The following is a 19,155-nucleotide window of genomic DNA, read 5'->3' on the forward strand; positions in this document are numbered from 1 at the left end:
AATGGTGAAAAAAGTTTATAAACTTCACGGGATTTAAAATTGCGTGAAGTTTAAGCCGTCATTAGTAAGGCTATTAGGGAGGCCAAATCTTCACGGGATTTGAAATCATGTGAAGCTTAATCTTCATGGGATTTAAAATCATGTGAAGCTTAAACTTCCCGGGATTTCAAATCCCGTGAAGTTTCAGAGAGCAACTTCCAGAGAGCCAGCTCTCTGGCAAGTTGGCCTACAACTCCAATGGATTTGAAATCCCGTGGAGTTACAGCAGCACCTATATAAGGCCCACGCGATAACAGATCATGTTTACCTAACCCCCGCTCTCTTTTCTCCTTCACCGCCAAACCCTAGACCACATACCCCCCATGTCGCTGCTACCGTCGCATTATCCACCGGCCATCGTCGATCCTGCAATCGCCGTTACCGTCGAAGTTCACAGAAAATTAAGGCATCGACAAAGTTTAGGTAACATCTTTAAATTTTTTTGTTTTTTCTCCTAATTTTTACATATTCTCACTATTTCATGCTAATAACTTGTTTAAAGTTAGATTTTAAAATATTTTTTGAAATATTTATGAATTTTGAGAAGAAAAAATAAAGAAATTTGTGCATGAAGTTAGAGGGGAAATTATCAAAAATTGTAAAAGTTAGTGTATTATAAATGTTTGGCATTTGGTTAAAATTATGGATGTCTAAAATTGATATTAGAGGATTTAATAGTAAATAATATTTTTTGTGTTTTTCGTGTAATATTGATATTAGAATTTTTTTACTCTTCAGAGGTAATAGTGAATGATCGAATCATAATTTTTTGTTCATATGATGGGAATATTAATTATCTCAAGAATAATATGCCCGTATATGAAGGAGGTATGACAAAGCCATTGTTTATATTAAAATCATGTACTTTTTGTTGACCAGGTTTGTTTTGATGATACAAATATATTGTGTGTTTCGCTAACTTGGTTATTACAGTATCAAAAGATATATTCCGCTACATCATTCAAGTTGATCAAGCAATGATGAAGAGAAATCAAGATAAAGTTGGACTTCATATTATAACTATTATTTTATCTTAAATTGTTAAAAGCCTTGATGACACACACACGCACGCTAGACTTAGATTACTAGATGACTTAACCCCTAGTCTAAGTTAGTTTATACTGGTTAATTTGAATTTAAATTAGTTAAATTTTCTAATCTTGACTTTTGATTCAAAATTAATTTTAAATTTAACTTAAGTTTTCAACTCAATTTTCAAATTAACTAAGACAGTCGACTAATGAAGACCCTCAGACTTAACCAAGTCTCTGGTCAGTCGACTTATGTGTCCATCAGTCGACTGATCAAGGCCAAACATATTTTCAAACTCTCTGGACAGTCGACTGATGATGAAATTTCAAAAAATCTTTATCTTCTGGCCAGTCAACTGATCTCTATATCAGTCGACTAATTTAACAAACAATCATTTTTAAAATTCTCTGGCTAGTCGATTGATGATGTGACGCCACTGGTTTCAATAAGCCTGCAGTCTAAGGTGAAACCAAGAATGTCAAACCTGTCATGCACTACATTAGGGGTGGGCAAAAACCGAAACAAACCGGTTCAACCGAAAAAACCGCCCGAAAAAACGGATCGGTTAACCGAACCGAATTAAATGGATGAGAAGAAGTCTCTAAACCGCCCGAACCGAATTAAACCGGTGTGGATCCGGTTTGAACCCCTGAACCGCCCAAAAAAAAACCGAACCGAATTCTTAAACAAAAAGTAGCTGCGAGCCTTGGGTGTGAAGAAAATTTATGGCTGAATGTTTAGCATTTAAGAATTGTGGGGTGGAGTTTATACTAACATATATTTGAGTACGCTGATATAGTTAAGTGAGATTTCCGTAAATCAATACAAGATGTTGAGGTTGAAGGATAAATTTAGTGTTTTGGTCAAATTTCAGTGATAACATGAATACAACTTGCTGGTGCTGGATATCAAATTAACCTATAGTATAGGCTGTCAAGGATATAAGATAATTCTTGATGAGAAAAAGGCAGCTAAAAATTAACGAAAATCATCAAAAGGTGTGTGTGCCTGCCAAACATTGTTCTTTCTCTAAAAAAGGCTACATAATTACATGGTCCTCCTAGTGTATTAAGCTAGTTATATTCAGATCATACAATTTGATTAAGTGGCTTAGTACAGTTTTGATTGTTTCTTTTCAGTTTTGATTGCTTCTTTTCAGTTTTGGATATAACTAAAACTTACCCAGATTTTTGTGAAATGGAGTTAATTCGGTTCAAAACCGAAACCGAACCGAACCGAACCGAATTTCCTGATCAAGGCCTCTCCTCCTCTTGTTGAAGCACACGGGCACTCTTCACTGCGGCAGGGCTTCGCCAAGGCTCTCCAAAAATCCCCCCTCCTCCTCTCTCTAGCCTTGCTCCAAGACAAAAGAATTCCAGCCCTTTGAATGAGGACCCAAGGGGTCTATTTATAGGCCAAAAGGAGGGGGGGGTGGTAAAAGGTGAGGACACCCTTGGGGTGTCTCGGCCTGGCCGAGACACCCCTGGGGTGTCTCGGCCTGCCCCTGAACCGCCCAAAAAAAACCGAACCGAATTCTTAAACAAAAAGTAGCTGCGAGCCTTGGGTGTGAAGAAAATTTATGGCTGAATGTTTAGCATTTAAGAATTGTGGGGTGGAGTTTATACTAACATATATTTGAGTACGCTGATATAGTTAAGTGAGATTTCCGTAAATCAATACAAGATGTTGAGGTTGAAGGATAAATTTAGTGTTTTGGTCAAATTTCAGTGATAACATGAATACAGCTTGCTGGTGCTGGATATCAAATTAACCTATAGTATAGGCTGTCAAGGATATAAGATAATTCTTGATGAGAAAAAGGCAGCTAAAAATTAACGAAAATCATCAAAAGGTGTGTGTGCCTGCCAAACATTGTTCTTTCTCTAAAAAAGGCTACATAATTACATGGTCCTCCTAGTGTATTAAGCTAGTTATATTCAGATCATACAATTTGATTAAGTGGCTTAGTACAGTTTTGATTGTTTCTTTTCAGTTTTGATTGCTTCTTTTCAGTTTTGGATATAACTAAAACTTACCCAGATTTTTGTGAAATGGAGTTAATTCGGTTCAAAAACGAAACCGAACCGAACCGAACCGAATTTTGGTTGGGCCGAATATTCGGATGAAGGGGGAAAAATCTGGATCTGGATGAGAGTTTTGAGAATCCGAAAAATTCGGATTGGATGCGGATTGGGCTTAAAACCGAACCGAACCGAATACGCCCAGGCCTACACTACATCGTGCAATAGCATGTTTCATCATCATAATTACTATCTATCTAGTAGAATCAACAATAGGTGTATGTACAAAACATGCTAGAAAAAATATACATAAGAAATACTAAATGACAGATATTCTGAAGAAATCATCACCACTGAAATAAATAGACCAATCACTGAGAGAAATAACATCTGACTGAATATAAGTGTCTCGACATAGAAAATCAAATGAAATGACATTTAGGCACATCGCCTTTACAAAACTAGAATGATAAAGTGTCTCGACATAGAAAATCAAATGAAATGACATTTAGGCACATCGCCTTTACAAAACTAGAATGATAACTCAAATGTTCATAATGACATTTAGGCACATCGCCTTTACAAAACTAGAATGATAACTCAAATGTTCATAAACACATCTACTGTGAAGTTCTAACATAAACTACTAACAATATAGATAAATAACTGCTAGAGTAATTCCATCAACCTACGACTCTTCGTACACCTGGCTCGTTACCTGAAAGGTGGGAAACAACGAGCGTCAAGCGCTAGCGAGTAACATCTCAATTAACCCCAGGGGGAAGGGCTAGAAGAATAAGAAAAATAGTTGTTAATATATATAGATAGTCAATCATCTACTCTAAAATAAAATGGAGGTTTGATATTTAGAAATTTACAATACGAGCATAGGTACGTCTCCCGTTAGCTCAAATTGTAAATAGCTAAATACCAAATCCAAAAAAAACTACAACATGGAGCAATAAAGAAATATAGCTCCATTTCCAACCATAATATCAACGATCTGTCAAATGTCAAATATGTGCCCAACTAGTGGACTAAAATAGATAAATGTCCAATACATGCACTGCAAAAGCTTAAAGTCCAACACGAGGACTGTAATGGATTATAGTCCAACACGAGGACTTCAATGGATTATATAGTTCAACACGAGGACTTCAATAGATTATAGTTCAACATGAGGACTTCAATGGATTATAGTCCAACACGAGGACTTTAATGAATTATAGTCCAACATGAGGACTTCAATGGATTATAGTCCAACACGAGGACTTCAACATGAAAGTAATATAAAAAAAATCAGCATATTTACTACTCACTCTTGTGCCTCGGTGAGTGAATCTAAAACTTGTGTCCGTAGTTAACTCATATACACAAATCTCAATGTATTATAATCCCATATAACCTAGGTGTCTCGCCAACCACACAAACTTATGCAACAATATGAACATGCAGAAAATTCCCCAGCGGTCGACCGCGAAGAGACAAAAACCTTTTCTACAGGTTTCTTCTCCACGAGGTTGATTCAAAACCCATTATGCGACGATTCTATATACTACAAATCCTATATATATGTGATTTAGCATTTCTAGAATATGTAAAAAAAATACAATCTAATCACTATAGACAAAAAGAAACTTTTTTAAACACAGGTATGCATGTCGACACGCTTGAAAATAATTATCTTTCTTTCAAAACTCTTGTTAGAAAATTTTTTCAGATCTAGATCTGCATTAAAAAATTCGTGGGTGATCTTTATCAACTGAAAACATGTTCTTTTTGCAACATACAATATAAAGAACTATCTTTATACATAAAATAGCATTTTAGGCTCATAAAACATAGGAAAACTTTATTAAAAATGTTTAAAACATAGGTGTAGGATTGGGCAAGATGAAACTCACCTAAGAGGTGTTGATGAACTCCCAAAAACGAGTGAGAACGATCCTCCTTCGCTGAACACCGATGGATCTCGTGTCAGCTCCTCCAAAATCCTCCAAGAATCGCCAAAGAAAGGGGTTTAGGATTTGGGAGAGAAGGAGGGGGCTGCTAGGGTTTAGAAAACAAAAGAAAAGAGGTGTTTTTCATGTAATAACATGTATATATATATAACAGCAAACCCGAATAAATACAGCCCAAAACCCGAAACCCGAAACTAGAAACTCAGTCTGACTAGAAACATACTCTTTGATATTTTATCTGTAACTTTCGCATCTAACCTCGGAATGAGGTGATTAAAGATTTATTAGAAAGCTACTGAAGAGACCTACATCTTTGATCTTTTACACTTTCTTAGATTCTAACTACATCAGTACATAAAAAATATAAACACATAACTGGTCATAAATCTCAGATTTCTCTTTTGGCCTTTGTACATGTCTTGCACATATGCACTCATATATTCACAAATATATATTGAATTGATCTTAAATCAATTCTTATCATATTCAAATATCAAAATATATTATTTTTTATTATATAATATATTTATTATTATTTATCATAAAATATTCAAATTTTTAGGGTTTTACAGATGAGTCCACTAGTCGACTATTGTTTAGATTTGTTGTTAAAATTGAATTAGTCATTTATGGCAGTTAAAACTAGATTTTTGAAAAATAAATTTGAACTCATCAATCATGCCTATTGTCTATATATATACCCTTGAGTTCATTTTTTTATAGAGAAGTTTTTTCAACCAAAATTATCATATACTCTTTAGTTGAAAATCTAAAAATAAAAACTCTCTTTCTCTTATCTTCTATTTTCCAAAAGCTTTCAAGTTTTTGTTAGGCATCCAAAGAGAGATCCTATTAGCCACTGATTGTAAGATCACTTCTTCATCAAAGCTTATAGGGCAAGGTGTTGTAATCTTCTTTAAAGTGTTCTCTCTAGTTTGAGGGAAGATTCTTCTCTACTTTGAGAAAGGGTTTGCATTTTGGTAAGGGGATTGTCAAGATTATGCATGAGTTATTCTTGTAAGGGAATTCAAGAATAGTGAAAAATCTCAAGTGGGTTGCTTGGGGACTGGATGTAGGTCTGAAGGACCAAACCAGGATAAATCATCGTGTTTGCGATTGTGCTTTTCTGGTTTGAGTATTCTATTCCTACTGTGATTATTAATTGTTGATGATATAATCTTATTCCACTACATAATTATTTTAAATTTCGCAAGGAATTTTTATAAAGCACTATTCACCCCCTTCTAGTGCTTTGAGCATTGCATACAGGACCAACACTTGGTATCAGATCCTGGTAATTACAATAGCATCATCAACTAATCAGTATAATGAAGGACAATCAACATAACGGCCACTGCTCTTTGATGGTTCAAATTACAACTATTGGAAATGCAGAATGAAGATCTACTTGCAATCCATTAACTACGAGATATGGAACATTACAGAGACAGAATTCACAAAGCCCTCAATCCCATATAATCAATGGAGTGAAGATCTAAAGAGACTCGTCAACCTTGATGCAAAGGCGATGAATGTTCTATTTTGTGCCTTAACCAAAGAAGAATTCAATCGTGTGTCTATCACTACATCAGCGCATTAAATTTGGCATACATTTGAGGTAACACACGAATGTACGAATAAGGTTAAGGAATCTAAGATATATGTTCTTGTACACAGGTTTAAAATGTTTAGGATGAAGGAGAATGAAACAGTGTCTGAAATGATCACTCGCTTCACCGACATTACAAACTCGCTTGTGGCTCTTGGCAAGAACTACACACGTCGAGATGGTGAGGAAAGTTCTTCATGCACTCACTCCAGAATGAGAGAAGAAGACTACTGCCATTGAGGAAGCCAACGACCTATCGACTCTCACTCTAGAGAACCTTGTTGGAAATCTCATGGCCTATGAAGTACAGATCGAAGATAGAAAGAAGGACATGGAACCACAACATACAAAGAAGAAATCTCTTGCATTCAAAGCGTCATCCGATTCAGAAGAATCAGATGATGAAGATGAAATAGACATGCTTACAAGAAAATTCAGAAAATTTCTTCGGAAAGGTAAGTACAATAGCAAAGATAAAGATACTAATTATATTTCTGTGTGTTTTAAGTGTAACAAACCAGGATACTCAGATCATCAATATTAGGTGGAATAATAGGTGGAGTTTCATACATAAACATGGCCTACATAAATGTATATAGAGTTTTACCGAAAGAGATTTCTAAATATAACGGACTGGGCCATATTCCCTCTGGCCTACATAAACAGGTGGAATAATAGGTGGAATTTCATACAGAATGAGAGAATTCCAGCTAATAGTTATACCGTTATAACGCCCCTAATTTTCACACTGGCTGCAGTTCAGGGTGAACCCCAGAGATGTTAGAACCTGCTGTACACCCTTCTCTGTGCATATGCAAGCTTAACATGTCACTGATGCTATTACTCTAGCATATATCAAATAACAATAGTAAGACACCCCAAAGGCTAACCAAATGATCTTAATATCATAACAATTTCTAGAAATAGGGATATACAACAGGTATAAAATGATTTGTAATTTTCTCAAATTGGAATTTAGGAATAACACAGTTCGAAACTGAAAGGTGAACATATATCATACATATGAGAGGTTCTGAACAAGAACAAAAAAATCTAACAGATTCTATATAGATACCCAAGTACTACTAATATCTAACACTGTATCAAAATATACATATCCATAGGAGGTTCTCTACCTCCAAAAAGAAACAACTTGCATGAGTACAACCCGGCTCTGATCGCAAGAGTACAGACAGTGAGACAGCTAAAGTAACCCTGTGGAGTACTTAACTAACAAAAGTAAAATCCTTGCTGCTGTAAACTAGCCTGCGCCTCTTTGTACTTCGGAAGAATTTTTCGAAATAGCATTCAAGAAAAAGAAAAGAAAAGAAAAGAAATAACAATAACGTTAGAACACTTAGCAAGAACATCTCCATTCGTCCTTAAGGAAAGAAAAACTACATATGGCAGAAGCTCTACCTAAAATATGCATAGTCCATCTCAACAAAACTCGTAAAAGTGAGAAAAACTCATAAATCTCGAAGAAAAACAACAATCATATGAGAGTATGAAAGAAAACTCATCATTTCAACTAACATCTCTATTTCTCAAAGAAAAAGACAATAATATGAAGGCATTAAGGAAAGCTCATCAATGCAACTAACATCTTAATTTCTCAAAGAAAACGACATTCATATGAAAGCATTAAAGAAAACTCATCCCATAATGATATAAGTTCAGAAACATAGGCATTCCTCAGCCTGTCTCCTATACATGATTAAATGGTTCACAACAAAATATAAATTTCCATTTAGAGTGACTCATTGTTCAACTCATATTTCTGCTAGGTGACTCATAGGCCTATCCCAGGTAACAATCTGTTGAGTGATGTATAGTCTCAACTCAGGTAACAATCTACTGAGTGGTGTATAGTCCCAACTCAGGTAACAACCTGCTGAGTGACTCGTAGGTCTACCTCAGACAATAATCTGCTGAGAGGCTAATAGGTCTAACCCAGGCCATATGCTTGTGTCATCATAAACAAGTTCATATCAACATATATTAAACTTATAATAGCCCATAATGAAATAGATGATCACCATTTAAAATCCGACTGCACCAATGTGATTGCCTACGTACCCTCTCTCTCAAGGGATCAAGCTGACCGTAGTTCATCAAATTTCTCAACGATACGTGCTCCCACGTATCACACAAATATAGAAATTTAGCCACGAGAGCTCTACATACACACGCGTGCACGCTTCAACTCCCACAGCACAAGCATATCACATACCACACATAAAAGCACTTCGTACATGCGCCCGAGGTTAAACCAACAAAATTAACAAATTTCGTCAAGATCTAATAATTTTTTTATTGAAAGAAGCTTGTTGAGTTTACTATCAAAACCACAAGTCATCTTATTTCATCCGAATAAGAGGCAAATTCTATGCAAAACAATCCAAGAGGGGTCAGATTGTCTTTCAGTGCACGTGTATAAACTTTAGCTGAGAAATTGAGACAACAAATAAAATCTAAATTGAACCAAACTAGTGCCAAATAAAATATGCATGAATCTAGTTTCCAAAATAGAAAACATTTCTTAAAAAAGAGTTTGTCTAGAGAAAGACATGCTCAATTAACTAACCACATGTTCTGCAGAAAACTGCGGCACGAGGCTAATAATACAAACATCGACATGCATGATTAAATAAACTCCAAATTGAGTCAAACCAGTGCCAAATAAAATCTGCGTGAATCTAGTTTCCAAAATAGAAAAACATTTCTTAAAAAGAGTTTGTTTAGAAAAAGATATGCTCAATTAACTAACTACATGTTCTGCAGAAAACTACTGCACGAGGCTGATAATATAAACATCGACATGCATACTTAAATAAACTCCAAATTGAGTCAAAATAGTGCCAAATAAAATCTATATGAATCTAGTTTCCAAAACATCAGACCATTCTTAAAATGAGTTTATCTAGAAAAAGATATACTCAATTAACTAACTACATGTTATGCAGAAAACTGCTGCGCGAGGCTGATACTACAAACATCGATATGCATACTTAAATAAACTCCAAATTGAGTCAAACTAGTGCTAAATGAAATTTGTATGAATATAGTTTTCAAAATAGAAAATATTTATTAAAAAAAGTTTGTCTAGAGAAACATATGCTCAATTAACTAACTACATGTTCTGCAGAAACAGCTGCACAAGGCTGATGCTACAAACATCAATATGCATACTTAAATAAACTCCAAATTGAGTCAAACCAGTGCCAAATGAAATATGTATGAAACTAGTTTCCAAAACATTATACCATTATTAAAATGAGTTTGTTTAGAAAAAGATATACTCAATTAACTAACTATATGTTCTGCAGAAAACTGCTGCACAAGGCTGATACTACAAACATCAACATGCATGCTTAAATAAACTCTAAATTGACTCAAACCAGTACTAAATAAAATATAAATGAATCTAGTTTCAAAAATAGAAAAAATTTCTTAAAAAGAGTTTGTTTAGAAAAAGATATGCTCAATTAACTAACCACATATTCGGCAGAAAACTGCTGCATAAGGCTGATACTACAAACATCGACATGCATGCTTAAATAAACTCCAAATTGAGTCAAACCAGTGCCAAATGAATTCTGTATGAATCTAGTTTCTAAAAAATCAGACCATTCTTAAAATAATTTTATTTAAAAAAGATATACTCAATTAACTAACCACATATTCTGCAGAAAACTGTTGCACGGGGCTGATACTACAAACATCGACATGCATGCCTAAATAAACTCCAAATTGAGTCAAACCAGTGCCAAATGAAATCTGTATGAATCTTTTTTCCAAAACATTAGACCATTTTTAAAATGAGTTTGTCTAGAAAAAGATATACTCAAATAACGAACCATATGTATGCTTAATTCATCTATTAGTCTATATTGATTACATAAAAATCCCTCCTTTATAATTTGATTATTCAAAATATGAGTATTTGATCATGAATCCAACTCAAGAATAGAACTAGATACAACATACAAAAAGAGGGCGAGGTTTGGAAGAGATAAACTTGCCTTGAAAGGGATTCGATCTCCGAAAATCAAAAATTAGCGGATCGGCCTTCACAAGAGTTGTAGATCCGCTCGATGCCAAGCTTTTTCATTCACAAAATTTTCTCAAATTCCTCCAAATAATTTTTAGCCTACTACGGCTATGTGTTCACCTGAGCATGAGAGAGGAGGAGAAGATGGTTGTGGAGGAGAGAGAACCTTCATGACAAAGTTATCCTCCCCCCTCTCTCTTATCCTTAAAAATAGGAATCAAATGCTTAGATTAAATCTACATTACTCAAACCCTTATCCAATGGTTCATGTTAAAAGTTGACCAAGTCAACTTTCCATAATGGATGACAACTTAAGTTAAAAGCAGATAAACATAATTATATATCCAGGTATTTTATCAGCTCGAAATTCAGCTAATTTTCTCCAGTACCAAAATAAATCGTCAATTTACCCCTGGTACAGTCTCGATGTTCTGAGAATGATGGTGCTAACCGCGCGTCCATCTGAGTTATAGATTAAATATTAAAAATAAAAAACTATAGGTTTCGATTTGGCTCGCGCCTCCGGAACCGAAACTGCAAACGAAGTCCAAATTGACCCAAACTGAGCTCAAAGCACAAAAACCACATTCTAAGATCGATGACATCATCCTGAGGCCCATCCGATCACTAAAAATAGCTCAAACTGCTGTACGATGGCAGAGTCGTGGTACCATAACTCGAGCTGCGAACAAACTCCAAATAAATTCTAACTGATTCCATTCGTCACAGGATGATAAGCACACATCATAAAACTTATAAAAGCTTAAATAAATTCTCTAATAAAATTATAAAAATTCTGGGGTTTTACAACCGTGTATATGCGTTGGTATTGAAATATCACACGCAGATGAATATGATGTGACCCACAACCAGCAGCTGGATGCGTACCACGCTCACTAATAGATAGTTACATCCCTAGTGCCATGATCGAAAGAGATTATGTAAGTTTTTAAACTAAATTAAAACGACAATTCTTTCTTTATCAATATATTATTTGCTAAGTTGTGTATATATTGATTAAATCGCAGATTAATACTTTTGGTGAGACCGAGGCTGATATAAATAAGCATATCAATGATATTCATGATCCGACAGTGTTAGGGATCTTCAATAGGATCTGACAAAGAATAGCAAATGTGTTCCATAAAAATCATGTTGACGAGTTTGAAGGACGTGAGGATAGGTCACGACAATTTGGTCAAGTGTACAGGTGAAGACGTAGGACAAATCAAAGAGCGGCGCATGACGATGGAGCCGACACTTCTCATAGCACAATGCATGCTGATGGAGCTGGCACTTCTCAGTCTCATACACAACCAGATACTCAGATCATTGAGGCTCATCAGCATGGACAGAGGGGGCAGGGAATTTGTTACTTTTGTGGATCGATTTTTATTTATATATGTGATTTTCGTGTGTATTGTTTGATTCATGGTTGAATTTTATGAATATTGTTGTAATTCAGTATATATCCGCAAATTTCATATTTATGGTTAGATTTTGATGTATATTATTTTGATATAAGAAACATGCACCAATTCTGTATATGTTTGGGGCAAGTTGCAGGCCAACTTGCCAGAGAGCTCGCTCTCTGAAAGTTGCTCTCTGAAACTTCATGTGATTTGAAATCCTGTGAAGTTTAAGCTTCACGGGATTTTAAATTCCGTGAAAATTTCGCCCCCTTAAAAACCTTGCTAATGAAGACTTAAACTTCACAGGATTTTAAATCCCGTAAAATTTTAAACTTTTTCACCATTTTCGAGTTGGCTGATATTGGATCAAAAATAATGAATATTTTTAAAAGAGGTAGATTTTATAAAATATGTTTCTAAAAAGTTCTATCTTGAAAATTTGTCCATTATAGTCACTCATCCTTCAATTCCTCCACAACCAAAATCCAACCAAATTTTTACGTACAAAATTAATAATAATAATAATAATAATAATAATAATAATAATAATAATAATAATAATAATAATAGTAACAGTAGTATAGAGAGGCGAACTCTCCCAGCCCAACACTTTCGTCATCATCGCCCCTCATTCTTCGTAATCTCCGAAGCCTCCATTATAATTCGAGCAAGAAAGAGAAATCATCAACCAATTTCCATTCAATTTTAATCCTCTCATTCTCATTCTCTCTCTTTGAAGTCTGTTGATTGAGATGGCCGCTGCTTCGATTGGATTCGTGCCGCCGTCGACTCGACCTGAGATTAGAGTAAGAAATCTGGCGAGTTTGAGGGTTTTTGGATCTGGGTTTCTATCGAATGCGAGGAATTCGAAGAGGGTTTGGACTCGGTGCTGCTCTGCTGCTGTTGAGGATCCCGTTGAAGGCACTTCTTCTTCTTCCTCGAGGAATCGGCTCCCGAGGTACCGAGATTTGTGTTAAAGTTTTGATTTTGATGGGTTCTGATTGCTGTTTGCTGTTGCTTTGCATGCGGATGTTGTTGTCATGATTCTTTTTTGTTGTTTGTTTTCTTTTGTATTGAACACTTACCTATTTGGATAGAACAAAAGGAAAAACACAAACGAGGAGCTCGGTTTTGTTTTTGTGATAGATTTTGCAGTTTAAAATTTCAAAATAGTAAGTCTTTGGTGTCACTGATTGGTGATTTTATGATTGGATCTTTTTTGGGGGTCATAAAGAATTTTATTCTTAAAACTTTATGAGGCATTTCCAGGTGCAGTATTATGGAATGGTTTTAGGTGACATTGGGATCTAATATCTAAGGATTGATTTTTTTAAAAATTAAAACCATATCATATTATGCTAAAAAAGAAAATACAACCAAAAGCCTCACCAGGAAGTATGACTCGTACTTATACCCAGGAGCTACAAAAGAAGTGAGACACCCCTCACTTTGTACATGATATAAAGCAAAATATGGGCACACCAATATCGCCCCTGAACAAAATACAAAACACAAAATTACAATATAGACCCTACTACAATAATCAGTAGAGAACATTCACAAGTCCAATTGAAAATTAGCTTGAAGCAGAAAATCTAACTGTTGGAACTCCCATCCTATCCAAGCACATGTGTCGGAGGACCTCTCGAGGCAGATCATGATAGTGGAAGAAGTAATAAACACTGTCAAGAGAATGGCCAAGTTTGGATAGTTCATCCGCCACCTCATTACCCTCTCGATATTATGGCTAACTGGAATGTGTAGGAGGAGCTGCTGGAGATACTTCCGTCGGTGGTGTATCTGCCAGAATGGGCTAGAACCCCCAAGAAAGTTGCATAATGCTTTGGAATCAGTCTGAGCACTGGTTGGTCTGACATTTATCACTGAAATCAAGTTTGCTCCTACGTGGAGAGCATGTATCTCACTCTACAAGCTGTTACCGGACCCTATAGGACCACTAAAAGAACAAACAAGGCCACCATTCTAGTCACGGACAATCCCTCCCACCGACATATTACCATCACGACACGAACCGTCAACATTTAAAGCGTAGGAGTTAGGGGTAGGAGGGGTCCAAAACACCGATAGGTTCCTTCTAAGGGGGAGGGGCTTTATGCTTGATACCCAATAACAGCAATACAAGCCATTCTACCCAAAACAAAGAAATGAGATTTTCCTTTACATTTTAAAAACCACCATTTTATTATATTGATAGTAGACGGCTGCGGAAAGAAAGGGACTGCAAAGACAGCACCAAAGAACTTCCATAGGGAGACAACAAGTTCACTATGAATAAAAAGATGGTTTATAGTTTCAGCTTGATGATTGCTGCAGCAAACACACCTAGAAGCTAATCATATGCCCGTGCGTTGAACTACAGAATCAATAGGTAAGATGTTATGAAAAAATTTCTGACAAACTAGTTTAGTAGAAATAGGTATAACAGTTCCCCAAATGTCAATCATAATAGAAATAGAGCCAAAAGAGGGTCTGATAGCATTCCATACAGATTTGAGTGAGAATTTACTATTTTTTTCAGGTGCCCAGTGTCTCACGTTATCATCTTCCTTTAGCTTGGGGGTAGCCTCATACAGCAGATGCACCACTTTAGGACCGAGAAGGGGACTGAGCTCATCAAAGTGCCACTAATCATTACGGTAAACTTCCTTAAGTTTAACCTTGCTATTCTGATTATCACAAAGAAGAGCAAAGTGAAACTCAGGAATCCACCTATCATACCAAAATGAAATTATTCCCAGCACCAATAGACCACACACAATGATCTACAAAGCATTGTTTAATAGCCAATATTTTTTCCATTCCTTGTAACACCTTTGAGGGCCTGGCCAGAGGAGAGGAGGCTCTGATATTTTGTATTTAGACCTCATGAATGAGGCCCAAATAGATGATGATTCACATAATAACCAACATTGTTTCATTAAGGAGGCTCTTTTGATGTCAATAAGCCTTCTGAACCCTAGACCACCCACTGAATACGGAAAGCACAATTTGTACCATTTAAGCCAATGTTTTCTCAGACCAAACTCAGAGGAACTTTAGAAAATTTTAGCAAACATCTGCTCAATTTTCTTTAGAACAATGACAGGAATTGAGGTGGCTGACAGCAAATGTGGAGGCATACTACGCAAGATATGTTTTATAAGTACCATTTTGCCAGCTTGAGTAAGCAGTTTTGTTTGCCAAGATTGCAATTTATATTTGATTTTGTCAAAAAGGGGCTGGTATAAGGAGATCTTGCGTCGCCCAGGACCTATAGGGACTCCAAGGTATTTGATAGGAAACTCCCCCCCTACAAAATTTCAGAGTTTTTTGAACCACTCTCACCCTAGGCAGAGAAGCTTTTGATGATAGGTAAAAATGACTTTTAGTGAAGTTTAGTTTTTTTACTAAAAGAGGCTTGGTATCTTTCCAGGAGTTGAAGAACTCTAGAAAGAGAAGACTTGGCTGAGTTGAGGAAAATAATTACAATATCTGCAAAGAAAAGGTGAGATGGACAGATAGATAGAGTACTAGAGTATCTAGGTGAGGGAGGAATCCAGTGAGAAAGGCCCAGGGATAGGATTTCTCAGGCAAGGATGAATAGACTTAGGGAAAGAGGGTCTCCTTGTCTAAGGCCTCTAGAAGCTTGAAAGAAACCTTTATAAATCCCTTGAAAAACTACAGAGAAATGACGTCGGCTGATACAGGCTTTGATCAGAGAGATCCACTCAGGAGAGAAACAAAATCTTTGGAGAATAGGCCATAGGAAGTCCCATTCCAACCAAGGTTTTAAATATCGGTTATCGGTGATTTATCAGACGGTCAAAATTCTTATCGGATAGCGGAAATCGGGGATAAGTAGTATTAATCAGAGTGATATACTGGATGATGTATATATATAATATAATAGCCAAAAAATATACTCTAACCATGCTTAATGAAATTTAAACATACCAAAATGTAAATAATCATGTTTAGAATCACTGACCAATTGTAGAAAGCGAAACTGGCATCTTGACCGCACGATAAAACCATTCGAGATTCACAAAGGATTAGGGATGAACTTGAAGTTAGAAACTTCATTTTATTGTCAAAAATGGGTCGGGTCGGGTTTAAGAACTCACTAAGTAACAACTAATTACCCAACAATTCAACTCAAAACTTATGCCGATAAAGCCAATATTTTCAGCCTCCCTTATCAGCCGGATAAGTGCCTTTATCGCCGATAACTCGCTGATAAACCCATAAAAACAATAACTAATTAAAAATCCTACTTATCCTAGCGGAAAGCTCCCAAATCCGATAACTCGATGATAATATCGGATTATCGGCCGATATTTAAAACCTTGATTCCAACTGTCATAGGCTTTTCCATGTCTAAATTTAGAATGATGTTAGGATATTTGGATTTTTTACCTATTTCTCTAGTGATTTCCTGGGCAAAAGCAATATTATCAATAATGCTCCTCCCCTTCACAAAAGCTCATTGGTTAGAAGAGATAAGGGATGGCAAGATGAGGGCAAGTCTAGCGCAAATGGCTTTAGCCAAAATTTTATATACAGTTGTGCAGAGACTAATGAATTTTAGGTCGTTAAGGCTAAGTACATGGAGTCTTTTGGGGACAAGAGTGAGAATGGTATGGTAAAGGATGATGGCAGATATTTGCAGACCAAGAATTTATTTGCAGCTGTCAGGATTGATTGGCTAATAGTCTCCCACATAGAGGTGAAAAAGGCAGCTGAAAACCCATTGATTCCAGCAGCACTATATGTTGGAATAGATAAAGTAGCCTCTTGAATTTCTGACATAGAGAATGGACTAAGAAGCATGGCATTAGTGTCTGCATTTATTAGACAAGGAACTAAAGATAAGAATTCGTCCTCACAAGACTGGCTTTCGGATGTAAGGAGGTTAGTGAAATATGATATGGATGCATCGTGTATAGCCTCAGGACCTAGGATGGTCTCATTGGAAGGGCCAGCAATGGAATCAAGTTTAGATAGTACTTGTTTGCATTTGACATAGCCCTGAAAGAAACAAGTGTTGGTATCTCCTTGTTTAAGCCATTTTAGTCTGGACTTTTTCTTCCAAAAAATAGCTTCCCAAATACAAGCTTCACACCAAAGAGATTTACATGCCGATAGCTTGTCATAGATATGTTGGTTCTAACCAGCTTGAAGATTACTTTTAAGGGAGCTAATTTCAGATTCAAGGCCAGCAATTTGTGCAAAGACATCAACAAAAGAATCCATTGTTTGAGTTTACTTCTGGTAGCTTTGAGTTTGAGGTGGAGATCCAAAAGAGGGGAGGAAGAAAAGGACTGCTGCCAAACTTGTTGGACATGGGGCTGAAAGTTTTCTTGTCTCGCCCACATCCTCTGAAATATCCAGAGTTTGGGACCTGTATAGGATGTAGCAGACCATGATACTAATATTGGGGAGTGATCAGAGAAATCTCTATACAATAAGGAAGCCGAGAGACCTCCAATGAATAGAGAATCAGCTGATTGAAGAACTCTGTCAAGTACTTGCCACATGTGTCGGAGGCCTTCCATATTGTTACACACTTACACTAGGTTAATTTTCCACCTGAAGTAAGGATCGTGATCATATAAAAATCATTTATGCATTGGCTGAATTCCTCCATAGATAGAGGTTGAGGCAGAGCAGTGGCGGATCTGTTCTTGTTCAAAGTGGTTCATTTGAACCACCTCAGATATGTTAGTTTGTAGCCTAGTGGTATAAGCATTAGCTTACCTTCAAAGAGGTCAAAGGTTCAAAACCTCCTACAGCTCTTTTATGTTTCTAATTTCTCCTATAATCCTTATTTTCTCTTTACATTTCTACTTTCTCCTATTTTCTCTTTATTATTATTTGTTTATTATTTTAATGCTTTCCTTAGTAGTATTTGAAAAAAAATTAGCGTTAATTTCGAACCACCACACGAGAGGTTGTGGATCCGCCACTGAGGCAGAGCCCCTCTAATTCTTTCATTGAGAGATCTAATAGAGTTGAGATCTCCATCCTAAATCCATGGATCCTGGATTTGTGATTTGATTAATCTCAAATGGTACCAAAGTTCCCTCCTCTTCTGAACAGTGTGCTTGCCATACACTGCAGAGAGGGAGAAACAATATCCCCCAATATTGACTCCCACCGAGATGCATTGAGTCGCTATAAGAATGAGTTGCACATTGACCCCTTGACGCCGGAGGATCCAGATTCCCCCCCGCAGCATTCATTAGTCAGTCAAAACCGGCTATCACTAAAGAAACTGAGGTTCCTAATGTAGGAACTATCAACAATAGGCTTTGAAATAATAACTAAGGTTTATGAGTTGTCATGAGGGACTTATAGTAGCCAAGACTATAAGGGTTGCTAATACCCTTGGCATTCCAAAAGAGAATTTTGATATTATTTATTAAGATGGGGGAAGGACTTTTTCTGGTGCTTAACTGGACATTAAGGGTTTTGTTTAGGTGCCTTTTTCCTTTTATGAACATTGTGGGTGATAGCCCTGGCCTTTAATTCATCCGAAGAGTGGCATTCAAGGGAGTGAGGTTCAATGTTATGATCATCATCTTCAAAGTAGACGGAGATAGAATCATCATCTGGGTCTTGAGCCTCTTGTAGGAGGGTGAAAGGGTTTGCAGATTCCACATCATTTGCCAAAGAGGAACCAGACTCCGAAGAGGATCTCACATGTCTAGCCTACTTTTGCGAGAATAGGGCATATGGGAAGGGTTAAAACTAGGAATTTCAGATTGAACATCCTCAACCTGGGCATTAGATTTGGCCAAGTTATTGGACTGGTCAATAAGAGCAATCTGATGGTTAACTCGTGCCTAAAAGGCCTCTTTTGCTGCTATATTGGACTGAATTGACTAAGAAGGCTGTGGTTGCTCATGAGAGGGATTTGCATCCTGTGGTTCAGCAAAGGGCACTAATTTACGAGACAAGCTTTACTGAAAGACAATGAGATGCAGGCGCTGGTTTATGAGGAGTAGTTGGAGCATGAGTCCTAGAA

General features: G+C 36.5%; 1 protein-coding gene across 2 annotated transcripts in view; it reads left to right on the forward strand.

Annotated features, from left to right (window-relative positions):
* The window catches only part of LOC109841053 (3-oxoacyl-[acyl-carrier-protein] synthase III, chloroplastic-like), a 15,025-nt gene continuing 8,591 nt past the window's right edge, over positions 12,722-19,155 (forward strand). For both annotated transcript variants that reach the window (XM_020409915.1, XM_020409916.1), the window contains exon 1: positions 12,722-13,086. In XM_020409915.1, coding sequence (XP_020265504.1) covers positions 12,881-13,086 — 206 coding nt within the window. In that variant the 5' untranslated portion in view covers positions 12,722-12,880. The remainder of the gene's footprint in view (positions 13,087-19,155) is intronic.

This window comes from Asparagus officinalis, chromosome 5 (assembly GCF_001876935.1).
Source record: "Asparagus officinalis chromosome 5, Aspof.V1, whole genome shotgun sequence".
NCBI lineage: Eukaryota > Viridiplantae > Streptophyta > Magnoliopsida > Asparagales > Asparagaceae > Asparagus > Asparagus officinalis.